General features: G+C 47.2%; 1 protein-coding gene across 1 annotated transcript in view; it reads left to right on the top strand.

Moving 5' to 3' along the window:
- sptbn5 (spectrin, beta, non-erythrocytic 5) overlaps positions 1-14,183 on the top strand; it is a 38,358-nt gene that overhangs the window by 9,645 nt on the left and 14,530 nt on the right. Inside the window, exons 10-46 of the mRNA XM_084568367.1 lie at positions 361-581; positions 668-806; positions 918-1,052; positions 1,148-1,236; positions 1,612-1,765; positions 1,841-2,044; positions 2,796-3,002; positions 3,164-3,320; positions 3,422-3,567; positions 3,846-4,055; positions 4,192-4,344; positions 4,872-5,002; positions 5,085-5,336; positions 5,705-5,780; positions 5,994-6,205; positions 6,837-7,077; positions 7,193-7,332; positions 7,852-7,951; positions 8,061-8,231; positions 8,307-8,471; positions 8,564-8,653; positions 8,742-8,878; positions 9,079-9,265; positions 9,363-9,472; positions 9,946-10,036; positions 10,139-10,255; positions 10,675-10,832; positions 11,171-11,303; positions 11,457-11,602; positions 11,682-11,796; positions 11,927-12,037; positions 12,694-12,873; positions 12,960-13,163; positions 13,253-13,402; positions 13,536-13,640; positions 13,735-13,923; positions 13,999-14,154. Coding sequence (XP_084424493.1) covers positions 361-581; positions 668-806; positions 918-1,052; positions 1,148-1,236; positions 1,612-1,765; positions 1,841-2,044; positions 2,796-3,002; positions 3,164-3,320; positions 3,422-3,567; positions 3,846-4,055; positions 4,192-4,344; positions 4,872-5,002; positions 5,085-5,336; positions 5,705-5,780; positions 5,994-6,205; positions 6,837-7,077; positions 7,193-7,332; positions 7,852-7,951; positions 8,061-8,231; positions 8,307-8,471; positions 8,564-8,653; positions 8,742-8,878; positions 9,079-9,265; positions 9,363-9,472; positions 9,946-10,036; positions 10,139-10,255; positions 10,675-10,832; positions 11,171-11,303; positions 11,457-11,602; positions 11,682-11,796; positions 11,927-12,037; positions 12,694-12,873; positions 12,960-13,163; positions 13,253-13,402; positions 13,536-13,640; positions 13,735-13,923; positions 13,999-14,154 — 5,682 coding nt within the window. The remainder of the gene's footprint in view (positions 1-360; positions 582-667; positions 807-917; positions 1,053-1,147; positions 1,237-1,611; positions 1,766-1,840; positions 2,045-2,795; positions 3,003-3,163; positions 3,321-3,421; positions 3,568-3,845; positions 4,056-4,191; positions 4,345-4,871; positions 5,003-5,084; positions 5,337-5,704; positions 5,781-5,993; positions 6,206-6,836; positions 7,078-7,192; positions 7,333-7,851; positions 7,952-8,060; positions 8,232-8,306; positions 8,472-8,563; positions 8,654-8,741; positions 8,879-9,078; positions 9,266-9,362; positions 9,473-9,945; positions 10,037-10,138; positions 10,256-10,674; positions 10,833-11,170; positions 11,304-11,456; positions 11,603-11,681; positions 11,797-11,926; positions 12,038-12,693; positions 12,874-12,959; positions 13,164-13,252; positions 13,403-13,535; positions 13,641-13,734; positions 13,924-13,998; positions 14,155-14,183) is intronic.

Here is a 14,183-nt window from a genome sequence, read left to right as displayed (position 1 = left end):
CTTCTAGCTCTGGAGAACATGAGCATTAATACTGTATTAATGAAGAGGTGATGAAGAACAACATGGGTCAGATCAGAACAGGACCATGTCTGTTGTTAGACTCCTCTGCTTCCCCTACTGGCCCTGTAGTGACAGTACATGTGGTGCATCATCACATTGAAATAAAGTAGAGCTATCATTAGATTTAAATATTTAATAATCAGTATACTATATTATTACTATTTTACATACAATTAATCACATGACTTCCATAGTTCACACAAATCAATCTCTCGTCTCGTCTCGTCTTGTTGTCTCTTGTCTTGTTGTCTCTTGTTTCTTGTCCAACTTGACCTAAAACCGTCACCTTTGTCCTCTCAGGCCGCTCTGAGGGAGGGCTACCTGGAGGACACGCTGCGTCTCATCCGGAGGCAGGACATCCGAGGCCTGTCCACGCTGGAGGAGGCTCAGGCGTCCGGCCGGCGTCTGGAGGCCCTGGCCACCGACGCTCAGGCCAGAGAGCCGCGCTTCACAGCGCTACGAGACATGGCCTTGACTATCGAGAGAGGAAACTACCACAGCAAGCAGCAGATCATGAGGAGGTGAGAGACGGCTGAGGCAGGAAGTTGTCATCTGTATAAACTGATACTAGATACTTATACACGTGTGTGTGTCGTGTGTTTTTAAGGGAGGAGAGCATCAGGAATCGATGGAAGGAACTGCTGCAGCAGCTCCAAGAGCAGAGGGGGCTTCTGGGAAATGTAGTGGAAACCTTCAGCATCCTTCGAGACATTGACCTCGTCTCCCAGGAACTGAAAGAACTACAGGTGAGTTCATACAGGAAGCGGGATTTTAACTTTTTAAATTGTCGGCCATGTCTGTAATGATAAAAATCATCAAATCTCTGACTGTCCTCCATCCTTCGTCTCCGTCTTTAGTCCCAGGCCAGCTCCTCTGAGACGGGGAACCAGCTGGCTGAGGTGGAGTCTCTCCTTCAGAAACAGGATCTCCTGGAAGCTCAGATCTCTGCTCACGGTGAAACCATCGCTGTCATCAGCAGCTCAACTCTGAAGGTGTCCACATGTCCACTGTCTCTCTGCTTGTGTCCCTCTAGTTTACTGTTATTTGTCTTCACGTCTCTGTGTGTCTTCATGTCTCTGTCCCTCAGGGAAATGTTAAAGACAGTCAGCAGATTCAGAGCAGAGTGAGAGCTCTCCACACTCAGTATAAATCTCTGGCGTCTCTCAGCGAAAACAGGTTTCCTCAAAGATCTTTTATTAGACGACAGATGATTCACATTTGACCATCCTCCTCCATCTTATTATCTCTTTAACAATACCTTCCTCCCTCTCCCTCTTCTTCCTCTCCCCTATCTGCTCCTCTTACTCTCCTCCTCCTCCACCTCGTCTCGTCTCTCCATCTCCCTTTCCTCTCCACTCTCTCCTCTCCTCTTCTTCTGCTCCCCCTTCCTCCCTCTCCTCCTCTCTTCCTCTCCTCTCCTCTTTTCCTACTATTTTACCTCCTTCTTGCTACTTCTCCTCCCTTTCCCCTTATCTCCCCTTCTCTCCCTTCCTCTTTCTCTTCTATGATCTCCTCTTCCCCTCTCCTCCTCCTCTTCCTCTCCTCTGACAGGAGGAGGCGTCTGGAGGCTCAGCTCCGGCTGTTTGAGTTCTTCCATGACAGCGAGGAGTTGGAGGCGTGGCTGTATGAGCGCCTGCTGAAGCTACAGACGACCGGACTGGGACGAGACCTGAACCACATCCACCTGGCCCAGCACAAGCACAAGGTGAGTCCCAAAGTCCTTTGGGAACCTTAGAAACACATTTATCTGGCTCTGGTTTACTAATTACCTGTCTGTCAGGCGCTGGAGGCGGAGATCCAGGCCCAGGAGCCTCTGTACCGGGGCGTCCTGGGCCGAGGACAGGATCTGCTCTCCAAGCAGAGCCAGGTCCAGCAGAAGGAGGTCCAGAAGTGGATCAGGACCCTGAAGAAGCAGTGGAGTCACCTGACGGACGAGGCCACGGCGCGACGCAACAGACTGCAGGCCGCCACCACCATCAAACAGGTGGATGAAGAAGAAACTGTAGTTCTGTCGGTGCCAGTGGAAAACATTCAGCACAGATTTGATCATCATTTAGGAAAACCGATGTATTAAAGCTTGAAGCATTGCAGCAGCTTATTTAGTCAAATAATAAAGAGTTATTACGTCAAGTTTATTTTATAGTAGTTGGAGAGATTTCTGTTTTTCCTCTACACCCTCCTTCTACTTTTTCTCCTCCTCCTCCTCCTCTCTGCCTCCTCTCTCTTCTATTCTACCTTCTGTCGTCACTCTTCTCCCTGTCCTCCTCTCATCCTCCTCCCTCTTCCTTCTCTCACCTTTCCTCCTCTCTTCCTCCTCCTCCTATTTCTCTCCACTTTCTTTATCTTCACCTCCTCAGCCTCCTTTTCCTTCCTCTCCTTCTTTTCTCATCCTCCTCTCCTTCCCTCTTCCTCCCCTCCTCCTACGTCTCAGCCTCCTCTCTCTACTACATCTTGTCCTCCACCTCCTCCCCTCCTCTCTTTCCTCCTCCCTCTCACTCTCCTCCTCTTTCTCTCCTTCCTCTCATATTCCTTCCCCCCTTTTCTTCCCCTTCCTCTCTTCTTCACGTCCTCTTCCTCCTCCAGGTTAAGTTTTATTAGTAAAGTTTGGGTTTGTTTTGTCATGTGGGATGGGAGCGATTTAGGTTCCATCAAACGTTATGAATTTATTTTAGGGTGGTTTCATTAGTTTAAGACTCCTCTTCTTCTTCTTCTCTTTCTTCTTCTTCTCTGATCAGTACTTTGCAGACGTGGCAGAGGCCATCTCCTGGCTGGACGACAGGAAGCCGCTGCTGACCAGCAAGGATCATGGGAAGGATGATTCGAGCACGGGGATGCTGCTGCAGCGCCACCTACGCATGCAGAAGGAGTTGGCGGCCTATGGCGTGGAGATGAAGAGGCTGTCGGAACAGGCGAAGAGTGCGGCGCAGCTGACGTCTCTGACCGTGAGTTTAGACGCGCCATCATCAGAGAGCTTCCTTACGCAGGACAGGGAGTTTTAAACCCAAAAAACAACTGTCCAAGTGTATTTGTTAATCGTTTAACTTTTTAAGTTCAAAAATGAGACCCCCCTGTAGTTAAAGTCATGTTTGGTCTTCCTGTGTAGTCGGACCTTCAACAAAGTAAGATGATCCAATACAGCGACACCTCCGGGGACGAGGAGGGGCCAGGAGCGGGGACATCACCAGCCGGTGTCAGAGGACGGAAGGGCGCCCCTCAGAGAGAAGAGACCATGGCCAAGGTCCGCTTCAGATACAACAAAGGTACCGGAACTAATCAGTGGAGCTGACAGGAAGTAAAGACACGAGATGCAACCTAGAAAAATAAAGATTAACAGATGCATTCGTCCTCATAATTTTTCTAGGTCAGTTTCCGTGGGATCGTAACGAGATGGTGACCATCGTTGGATCTGATCCAGATGGAGACCGAGTTATGGCCAGAGACAGTCGAGGAAACCAGCAGCTCATCCCCAAAACCTACCTGACCATGATTCCTGCCGCTGTACGACCAGTAATCAACAACTTTTCAATCGGGTCAATAATTAAAACCAATTAAATTAGTCACAATCTGATAACTAGTGGGATTCTTCAAGGCTCAGCTGTTTAATGCTGAGAAGAGCTTTATAAATAAACTGATCAGTCCTCTGCCTGAAGGATTGAACATTAAAATTCATTTATTTATTTTCTAAATTTCTGTTTCTGCTGCTCTTGTTTATTTACACACTGAGCCTTAAAAACGTCACTGTTCATTTTAAATATCCAATAATGTCATTTCTTCTTCTTCTTCAGGCTCCTCCTCCTTCACCCGTCTCTACCAATGGTGTGACAGAAAGCCAGACCAGGAAGATGAGCCGTCGAAGACGTAGCCGATCGATGCGTCGCAACACGGGCGAGATCCAAACGTCATCTCTGCCGGACCCACAGTACCAGAGAGACACGGTGGAGAGCACTCAGGCCAGCCTGGACCAGGACTACAACTTACTGTGCAGCCTGGTGAAGGTGAGAGAGGAGCAGCATGGGAAACGTAGTCCACCAGTGCTGTAATACTGTGAAGTTTGTTTTAAGACGAAAGATGCATGAAAGATGGAAATGTTTAGAGCAGCTCTTCATCAGACTTTTTGACGTTTGATTCCAGTCTAAGACGCGGAGTCTGGAGGAGATGCTGCGTCTCCATCGATTCTACAACAGCTGCCAGGAGTTTGAGTCGTGGATGGGGGATAAGGAGAACATCCTGAACACCTTCAGCACCGACGGCGACAATATGGGAGTAGTTCAGGCTAAATATGAGGTACAGATGAGAGATGTCCTGATCAAGGCTTTTTGCCCCTAATCTGATCCTAAATGTCCTAGAGATGGTCTCCTGTGTCTTCCTAAAGTCTGTCCTTGTCTTCCTTGTCTTCTCCTGGAGTCAGTCCAATAAATCTTTCTGTCAGAGTTAATGTAGTGTGGAGAGAGGATGTGGTTTTGGTTTATGACAGACCTAACTTAATAACTACAAAAGATCAGCCTGATGTCGATGCCTGGGCCGCCCCCAAATACTGAAATACTGAAATACTGGGACGTCTCTAGTGCAGACCTTTCTGTCTTTCTTTAGTTTTACCAGTAAATTTATTGTTCACAGTGTTTGACTCAATGTTCTGGTCTCAGAAAAGCTGGACTTTGTATAAAACCTTACGGAGCACCAAGAAGTGATGTTTTTATTTCTGAAATTATAATTGAATTTGAACATAGCAGCATTTAAGTTGCAAGTTGTTTGCTCATAAAGTAAAATATGTGAATATTTTTGACTGTGGTCGCCTTGACTTTCTGTTTCAGAACTTCCTGACTGAGTTGGCGAGTGGGCAGGGTCAGTTGGATGACATCATCAAGATGGCAGAGGAGCTGGTGAAGAATCAACACAGTCAACAGAAAGAGATCAAGGCCAGACAGAGGAGCGTTTCCCGCAGGTGTGAACAAAACGCCAACAGTCCAGATTTATGTGGTCGTGGTTAACGTGCGGCGCTGATACCGCTTCCTCGTGTCCTCCAGGTGGGATCGAATCCAGAAGCTGAAGGATGAAAAGGGCCACGAGCTGCTGAGCACGGCGGACGTGAAGTCCTTCCTGCAGAGCTGTGAGGAGGCTAAAGCTCAGCTGCAGGGTCAGATGTCCCGGCTGGACAAGGTGGACGTGGGCTGCAGCTCCCTCACCCTGCAGACCGGAGAGAAGACCCAGGCTCAGGCCCTCAGAGACATCCAGATTCTGGAGGGAAAGATCGCCTACCTGAAGAGCGTCGCCAAGATGTACGGGTCTGATCTAGGCTGTCAGAAAATATCAATGAATTCTCCAACCAATCAGAGCCATTTAAACTAATTCAGCTGTCCATCACCTCATAAAGCCCCTCCCCCAAACAATCTGATTGGCCCAGAGGATCTTTGCTGGAGCAGAATCAGTTCCCAGCGGAGAGATTTGTAGTAACGCTGCAGAAAGCAAACAGTCACAGAATAAAACTGTAGGCTAAAAACTTAAAGACAGGACTAGAGCAGAAGTGACAGCATGACAGTCATTATCTAATCAGGAAAATGAGCCAATATTACATATCTGTGAGGTGCAAAGCTTTAGTTAATACATTTTACTAAAGTACACCATGATGTCATTTCCTGTCTCACAGGAAGCAGGACTGCAGTCCAGCTGAGAGCGCAGCCATCATGGAGGAGGTTCGAGGTTTAGAGGCTCTGCTGGAGCAGGTGAGGATTCATTTCATCATAACAGACTGAGCCTGGGGCGTCCTGATAAAGGTTTTTTATATTGAGTATTGACTGATCCTCAGTCTCAGGAGGGTGCAGTATTGGATTAATAAATGAATCCAGATCTTTCCCTCTCTAGAGGTTTGATTGTGAAACATTCATTGAGAAGTTCAAAGTATTAATTGGTGTAATAACTGTTCTGCTGTTGCTCAGGTGAAACGTCAGGCTGCAGACAGGCAGCACCACCTGGACGAGGCCCGTCGGCTGCAGACCTTCCAGCATCAGTCCAAGGAGCTGCAGGGCTGGACGGGTTCGGTCCAGCAGCGTCTCCTGCAGGAGGAGACGGCCAGCGACGTGGCCTCGGCCATGGCTCTGCTGGAGCAACACGAGGAGCTCCGGCTGGAGATGGAGGCGCAGAGGAGCAGGTGAAGAGGAGGAGGAGGATTTATTAATCTGGATAAATATTAAAGATTAAAAACCAGAAGGAAGACTGAATAAAGAATGAATAATCTAATTTTCATTCTTTATTTCCAAATGCCTCAATACTTAATAATAATAACGCTGTGTACACTTACATGTTTTGGTGTGTTTTGTTTTTGGAAATTAGAAATGTTTTAAATCATTAACAGTCTGTGCATTTTTGGGTATTTCAGGTTTGCTTTTAAAAACCAGAATAAAAACTGGAAAAAAACTATTTGATTTTTATTTTTCAATCCAAAAACTAAACACAAAAAGAAACCTTTATTTTAATCTTTAAAATGTACTTATTTAGCACTTTTTGCGTTTGCTTTTTAAATTGAAAATCAAATAAACTTTATAAATTAATTTATTTTTTATTTTAGTTTCTAAAACCAAACTTGAAATACAGAAAAGTACTCGGATAATAAACCATATGCACAGATTGTCTGTTTTAGCAGCGGTTAACATCCATGTGATCCGAGTTGTTCTTAGACTAATGTCTGTCTTAATTTGAATGTATATTTTTTAGCATTAATAAATGAGTCTTATTAATTATTAACAGAATAATGACTTTGTTTATTATCTTCACTAACTCAGGTTGAAGGAGGTGGAGGATTTGGCGAAGTCTCTCGCCTCCAGTGGGAACCCGGCTGCAGTCGAAATCCAACGAACCCTGGACAGTCTGAAAGCTGATTGGTCCAAGATGGACAAGCTGTGGGCCGATAGAAAGCAGCATCTGGAGCAGACTCTGGAGCTCCAGAGGCTGAACCAGGAGGGAGACCGGATCGAGGCGACGCTGTCCGGACACGAAGCCCGACTGAGGGTCAAAGATGTCGGGGTGAGGATGCTCCTCTCTCACATGTTTTCATGGACCATCGCTTCTGATATTAGCAGTAATCTGTTGGATGCAGGAACACGACATGTTCTAAATGTTGGCGTTTTAATTGACGCAGGACTCTGTGGACAGCGTGCACAGCCTGCTGGGCCGACAGGAGGAGCTGGAGGGACTCCTGAAGGCTTTGGACCAGCGAGTGGCTCTTTTCACGGAGCGCAGCCAGGAACTCATCAACCGTCAACACTATGCTGCTAAACAGTAAGAGAATGCAAGGAAGGACGAAGCTTGTCCAGACAGATAATCACCTCTGTCTTAGTGCTGTCTCTTTGGGATTTAAAGTTTACCAGTGACATGTGGTGATGTTTGTGGCTGGAGAGGCAGATTTACAAATAAATGAACCCAACAGAGGAGATTAAATTCACCATTTAACTGGTAGCTAAACATGACAGCTAGCATGTCAGAGCTGCTATCCATCAGTTTGATTCTACACATAGGAACCTCTAAAACTAAACCAGGTATATTTACAGTAACTTTCTGCTCTTAGTGGGTGTTAGCATCCTTTAGCAGTGGTTAGCATCACAGCATGAGGGTTGTGGGTTCTAAGCTGCTGGCTGCCGGCTGGGGTCTTTCTATGTAGAGTTTCAATGTTGCTGTGTTCCCTCTCACATAGACATGAGTGTTAGGTTCATGTTAGCGTGAAAGGTGATTCTCTACAGGATGATACAGCTGCAAACACATAAATGACCATGTTTTCAAACCACCATCTTTATCTTCCAGCATCAAGGAGCGGAGCAGGAGCATCCAGAACACCAACAGGAGGCTGAAAGAGAGCAGCAAGGAGAGGAAGAATCTGCTGCTGGCCTCCATGAAGTACCAGGTAATCATCATCATCATCATCATCATCATCATCATCATCAGTGTCGACATCGATCGTCATATTTTCAGGAGATCACTCATCTTTTACCTCCTGGTGTTTTGTGCTGCAGGAGTTCCAGAGGGATTCAGACGAGCTGCTGCTGTGGATGGAGGAGAAGTTCAAGGTGTCCGAGGACGAGTCGTACCGCGACCCCACCAACATCCTGCGAAAGCTGAAGAGACACGAGGCGGCAGAGAAGGAGATGCAGGCCAACCAGGTCCGCCTGGACAGACTGGTTCAGGTAAACCTCTGCCTGATGTGAGACACACTGAACTGAGCTGAGCTGAAATTCAAACATGTGTGTATATGTGATCAGCTGGGACAGGAGATGGTTGCTGAAGGACACTACAACAGTCAGAGCATCAGCAGGAAGTCTTCTCAGCTCAGCAGCCGGTGGAAGAGACTACAGGACAAGATGGCCGACAGGGGGGACAAGCTGAGGCAGGCGGGACAGCAGGAGCAGCTGATGGAGCTTCTGCAGGTAAATCACTAACACAGCTGTGAGTTTGTTGATAGATGTTGGTGATTTGAAATGAGGCTTTAACCTGAGAGTCTGTGCCCCTTCCTCCTCAGGACGCCAAGCTGAAGATCGAGGCCATCCGGTGGATGCTGAACAACGCCCCCAAAGGTCACGACCTGCGCTCCAGCCGACAGCTGCTGAAGGTGAGGGCAGGCGAGACGTACGCCGATGTGAGGCTTCGGTTTGGTTGATGGCGCTCGGTAAGGACTGTGTTTGTGTTTGTGTCTGCAGGAGCATCAGCAGCTGGAGCAGGAGGCCAATGAGCTCGCAGAGAAGATCAACTCCATCGTGAGCCGGGCCAAACACCTCGCCTCCAACCACTTCGACTCTCAGAGGATCCTCCAGGAGACGGACACTTACCTCACGTTGTAAGTTTGTCTGTAGGGACACAATTCAACCGTTGGACATTTTATTTATCCTGGACTTAATTTCTGGACTTCAAAATAATAAAATTGCTAATGTTTTTTAATAAACACTCCAAATTTAACCTGTAATAAAACTCATTTAATCTGTCACACCCTCTTGAGACTCTGCAGACGATGTTGACTGTCTGAGCTCTGTGCTGCAGGTTCAAATCCCTGCAGAAACCTCTGGAGCAGCGTCGAGCTCAGCTGGAGGCGTCTGTGCTGCTGTTTGGGTTTTATCATGATGTTGACCTGGAGCTCAGCTGGATCTCTGAACACGTTCCTTCCTCTGGATCCACGGGATACGACAAGTCTCTGGCTGGAGCCATCAGCCTCATGCAGAAACACAAGGTACCACTTCTCTCCCATATGATGCAGCTCGGCCGCTGAGAACGATTATGAAACCAAACTGAAGCTTGATGTGTGATTTTTGTATTTGTTTGCTCAGGAGCTTCAGGCTGAAATGAACGCCCACCAGAAACACCTGAACCACATCCTGGAGAAGGGACGTAACCTGGCCAGATCAAGCAAATCAGACGGAGAGGAGATTCTCCAGAGGTGACGTGATTTCTTCTCTTCCAGGTTGAATTTCTCTCCTCCGTCTTAATTTCACGAATTCAAGAGATTCAAGATGATCCGTAATTTGGAACAAGCTGTGAAGTTCTTCTTTATTTTAGAGACAGAGCTCATATTAGAACTGAAGCCTGGAAGCTTCCATCCTCAGAGGAACCAGGTCACTGCTGAACAGGGAGGGGGGGAGGGAGGAAGACATTTACTGAGTTGATTCTAGTTCAGACTTGTTTCTTATTTAGTTTGGTTCTTATTCATGTGATCATTTCTACTAGTGGTTGAATGAATGAGTTAAACTCCTCTTCCTCAGATCAGCCCTGTTGAGTAGGTGGTCTTTAATGTGACCCAGGACTCATTGTGTGTTCACACTACCAAAGGAAGGAGGTCACATGTGTCCCAGACCACCTCCACATGTGGATCCTGTTGTTTTTTTTTTTTTTTAATTTCTGCTGTTTTTACAGGTGCAACCACCTGACCACAGAGTGGGAGGCGCTAGAGGAGGCCTGCAACAAGAGAACAGCTCACCTGACCAAAGCTGTCACCAGAGAACAAGTGAGACAGACATTTTATTTGGAGATGTGATGCTGCCTTTCCTTCATTAAAATCTGTTCCTGTCTAAACTCTCTCGTCGTGTTGAACGTGTCTCGTCTCCAGCTGCTGTTGGACTGTTCAGAGCTGGAGTCCAGACTCACAGAGATGCTCAGCCTGGTGAACTCTGACGACTACGGCAAAGACCAGCTGGCCACACAGAGCCTCGTCACCAAACACCAGGTACAAAACACATTCCTTTCCATCTGTACTTTACATATTATGAGAGGACCTCAAATCAAACTCCTCTACAAAGAAACACTCATGCTGAGGCTTTTCAGTAATAGTTTAGGGGAAAATAGTTTTTTTTGCGCCTGCTCTTCCTTATGAACTTTATAATAATAATAAAGTTTAAAAGAAATCTATTCATATCTTCATGTTTGTAGCTTTCCTCTTTTGTTCTTCAGTGATTACAGTTGCAGCCTGTTTTATTTTCTATTCGTTCATGCTGGTTGAACCTGAATGGCTGACCGTTAGCATGCTTTAGCATTTCCGTTAGCTTCGTCACTTCCTCACTTTTGATAAGAAATGAACGTATATAAACAGCACTGTGTGGATTCTACCGCACCAGAAACGTGACTTGTACCTTCGTGGTCATGCAGGTGTTGCAGGGCCAGCTGGAGGTGGTGGAGGTGGAGGTGAAGGAGTTAGGGGACCAGGTGGAGAAGGCGGTCCAGACCTGGAGCCTGGAGGAGCTCAGCCGACCCTACAGTCGCCTCAGCAGCCTGAACCAGCAGCTGCAGCACCAGGCTGCTCTCAGGTCAGTACCGACTCAAACTGATGCTTCGTTCTTTGCGTCGGCGTTAACGTGAAAAGATCAAAAAGTCAAGTCTAAATTGAATTTGGTAAAACTACACAACCTCTTATTTAATCTTAGTTCTACATCTGATCATCTAAACAACGTTATTACTCTTCATTTTCCATTTGCATCGTGTTTTGATAACCTTGGTGAGTTGTTACAGACCTTCTGGTTTTTACTTACCAGACTCCTGAGACCTTGCAGCGTGATTAGTGGACGTGTTAGGGAGATCCTGAATCCATGACGTTATCATCATTACTGACACGACCTGTTATTATTTTCCATGTGTTTCCTGACAGAGGTCAGAGGCTGAAGGAGGTCCTTCATCTCCACGAGTTCAAACGAGAGAGTTCAGAGCTGCAGGACTGGATGAACCAGCAGAGACAGACGGCAGAGTCTCAGGACCTGGGCAACGACTACCAACATGTTCAGGTTACATCCTTAAACAGGACATTCACATGTGTGTTAGAGTCTAGTAACCAGCTGGAAGGATTGAGGATACTTTAACGCTGTGTTGTCTCAGTTTTATTGAATGAACTTGTCTTGAGGCTGTAAAGATAGTTGTGGTTCTCTGTGATGTTGCAGTTGCTTCGTGGGAAGTTTGAAGGTTTCCTGAAGCAGCTGGAGGTCGGACAGGAGAGACTGCAGAGCTGCAACGACCTCGCTGCTCGACTGATCCGCAACAAACACCCGCAGACCTCTGCCATCAAAGAGACGTCGCAGCAGCTCAGGTAAACACACGACGATTCACATTCACTTCTCTTCATTTTACTCGTCTCTCTGTTAATTTTGATGTTTGCGTTCCTGCAGTGCATGCTGGGAGGATTTGAACGATGCGGCCCGGGAGCGTCAGAATCAGCTGCAGAGAGCCGAGGAATGTCACCGCTTCTACCGGGACCTGAGCGACGCACTCACCCTCATCCAGGTATCTGTCCATCCACACGGCTACAAAACCTCACAACCACCCGCTGTTAAATGTGTTTACAAAGACTAAAATCAGAAATGGCTCCTTCATATCAATCATAGTCTCTCCACCTCTCTCTCTCTCCCTTCAGGAGCGACAGAAGAGAATCCCTGACGCCATAGCAAAGGATCTCCAGGGGGTGATCTCACAGCTGAGGAAACATGAGGCTTTACTGCACGAGCTGGCTAACACAGAGCAACAGGTAACGACTGAAACTATCGCTAGGATTAGCTCGTTAGGTTAGAAAAAGCCGGGGTAATTTCATGATCAAGAAAAAAAACAATTGCCCGATAATTCAGTCCATTAACAGCGTCATCAGCTCCTGTTATAAGTTTTCCTTCAAATAAATTCATGATCTTCACTGCAGAAATGAAGTTTAGAGAGTATCTCTGAGAACTATGGAAGGATTATTCAGAAGTCAAGACAAATGAAAGCAGCTTTACCTCTGTGGACAGTAAGCAGAATCTGAAGTGTGGTTGTAGTAAGAGAGGAAGCAGAGGAGGAGAGCAAGAAGAAGAGGAAGAAGAAGCAGCAGCAGCAAAAGAAGAAACAAGAAGAAATGGATTAAAAAACTGGTCTTTCTCACGGCAAGTTCATGATGTTTCAATGCACAAGAAAACAGGAAGAGCAAGAGAAAGTAACGGCAGAGAAAGTAGGAAGCTTTGATGATAGCTAACCGCCAATAAAACAGAAGAAGACAATGATTCAAAGCTACCGGGACATTTTGGTTGACATCTTGGCTTAAGCTTTATACCGATCCGATCTTTTTTAAAAATGTCTGGATCGGTCCTGACACCCATCCTTACATCCCTAATTGACAGCCCTGATATGAACGTAGTTCGTGTTTCTCCTCCTCAGTTGCGGGAGCAGCTGGACTCGGTCGATTCCATCCTGCGCCTCTGCTCGCCTCAGCTGAAGCTCCGCCTGCAGGAAGTGCAACAGGAAGTGGTGGAGCGGTGGGAGGAGCTCCGACTTCAAACCGAGCGTAGAGAGGAGGAGCTCAAACTAGCCTGCCAGCGATACCTGTTCCTCAACACAGTGAGTATAGACAGATGAAGGAACGGGGGTCTGCAGCGCTGCAGGAAGGTCCAGCCTCACTTCTCATACCCACGTGTCCTCTTCAGGCGCAGGACTACCTCCTGTGGTGCAGTCAGCAGATAGGCGTGATGGCAGCTGAGGAGAGCATCAGCGACGTGGCGACCGCCGACCTGCAGCTGGCTCAACACCAGCAGCTCTGGGCCGAGATGGAGGCCAGACAGGAGACCTACCAGCAGGCTCTGGATATGGGAGAGACGCTGCAGACACAGGACAAGAGCAACAGGAGGGAGGTGAGGAGGCGCTGGAAGGTTTTCTTGGAAAAGCAAGTTGAACAGAAAGGCTCTAAGGTGGTGTTAACTCTATCTTGTGTTTCTTGCAGGTGTCTGAGAAGCTGAAGGCTTTGCAGGCGGAGAGAGAGAAACTGGAGGAGCAGTGGAAAAAGAAGCAGCTCTGGTTAGAAACCGTCCACCTGGAGCAGATCTTCTACAGAGACGTTAACAGCATGGACAAGACCTGCAGCTCACAGGAGGTGAGATTCAAAGAGTTTATTGTCGTGTGCACAGTGTAGAAACAGTGTAGAAACAGTGTTAACTGTCAGTCCGTGAGTTTGATAAGAAAGAGGAAAACGCTGGAAGATAACTCTGTGTCTTCGTTGTCCACAGATCCTGTTGCAGAGCAGCACTCTGGGAAACACGGTGGATGAGACGGAGGGTCTGATCAAGTCACATGAAGCTTTTGAGAAGCTGCTCAGCTCCCAGGAGGACAAGGTCCACATGTTCAGCTTCTTTATTTGGTTTTATTTAGTTTCTAAGTCTGTTATCCTGGTTCTAAATCTTTGCCCCCTCTTTTGTCTTGGTCCAGCTGTTCTCACTGAAGGAGCTGGCCGACCGTCTGAAGAAGCAGCTGATCAAAGAGAAGAGTAAACGGGTCAAAGCCAGACTCAAAGCTCTGATCCAGAGACGGGACAGGATCAGAGAGCTGGCCGTCAAACGCAGACAGGAGCTGGAACTTTCCAGGCTTCTGTGTATCTTCAACCGAGATGTGGCAGAGGTAACCAGCTCGGTGTCCGATAGGAAGCTGTTTTCAACTTCTGCAGTATTAACTTGTGCTGTGGTTTAACTTCAGGCTGAGGAGTGGGTCTCTGAGCGGATGCAGAAGATGGCGGAGGACGGTAAAGCCGACCTTAGCAACCTGCAGGCGAAGATGAAGCTCCTCCAGAAACATCAGGTGTTTGAGGCTGAAATCCTGGCACACCACGGGATCATCAGCTCTGTGCTGAAGGTAAGAGGGAGAGGAGTTCACGTCTTAAA

The sequence above is a fragment of the Chelon labrosus genome (genome assembly GCF_963514085.1).
Source record: "Chelon labrosus genome assembly, chromosome: 20".
Taxonomy (NCBI): domain Eukaryota; kingdom Metazoa; phylum Chordata; class Actinopteri; order Mugiliformes; family Mugilidae; genus Chelon; species Chelon labrosus.
The sequence above is the reverse complement of the archived record's forward strand: the minus strand, read 5'-3'. Positions and strand labels throughout refer to the sequence as shown.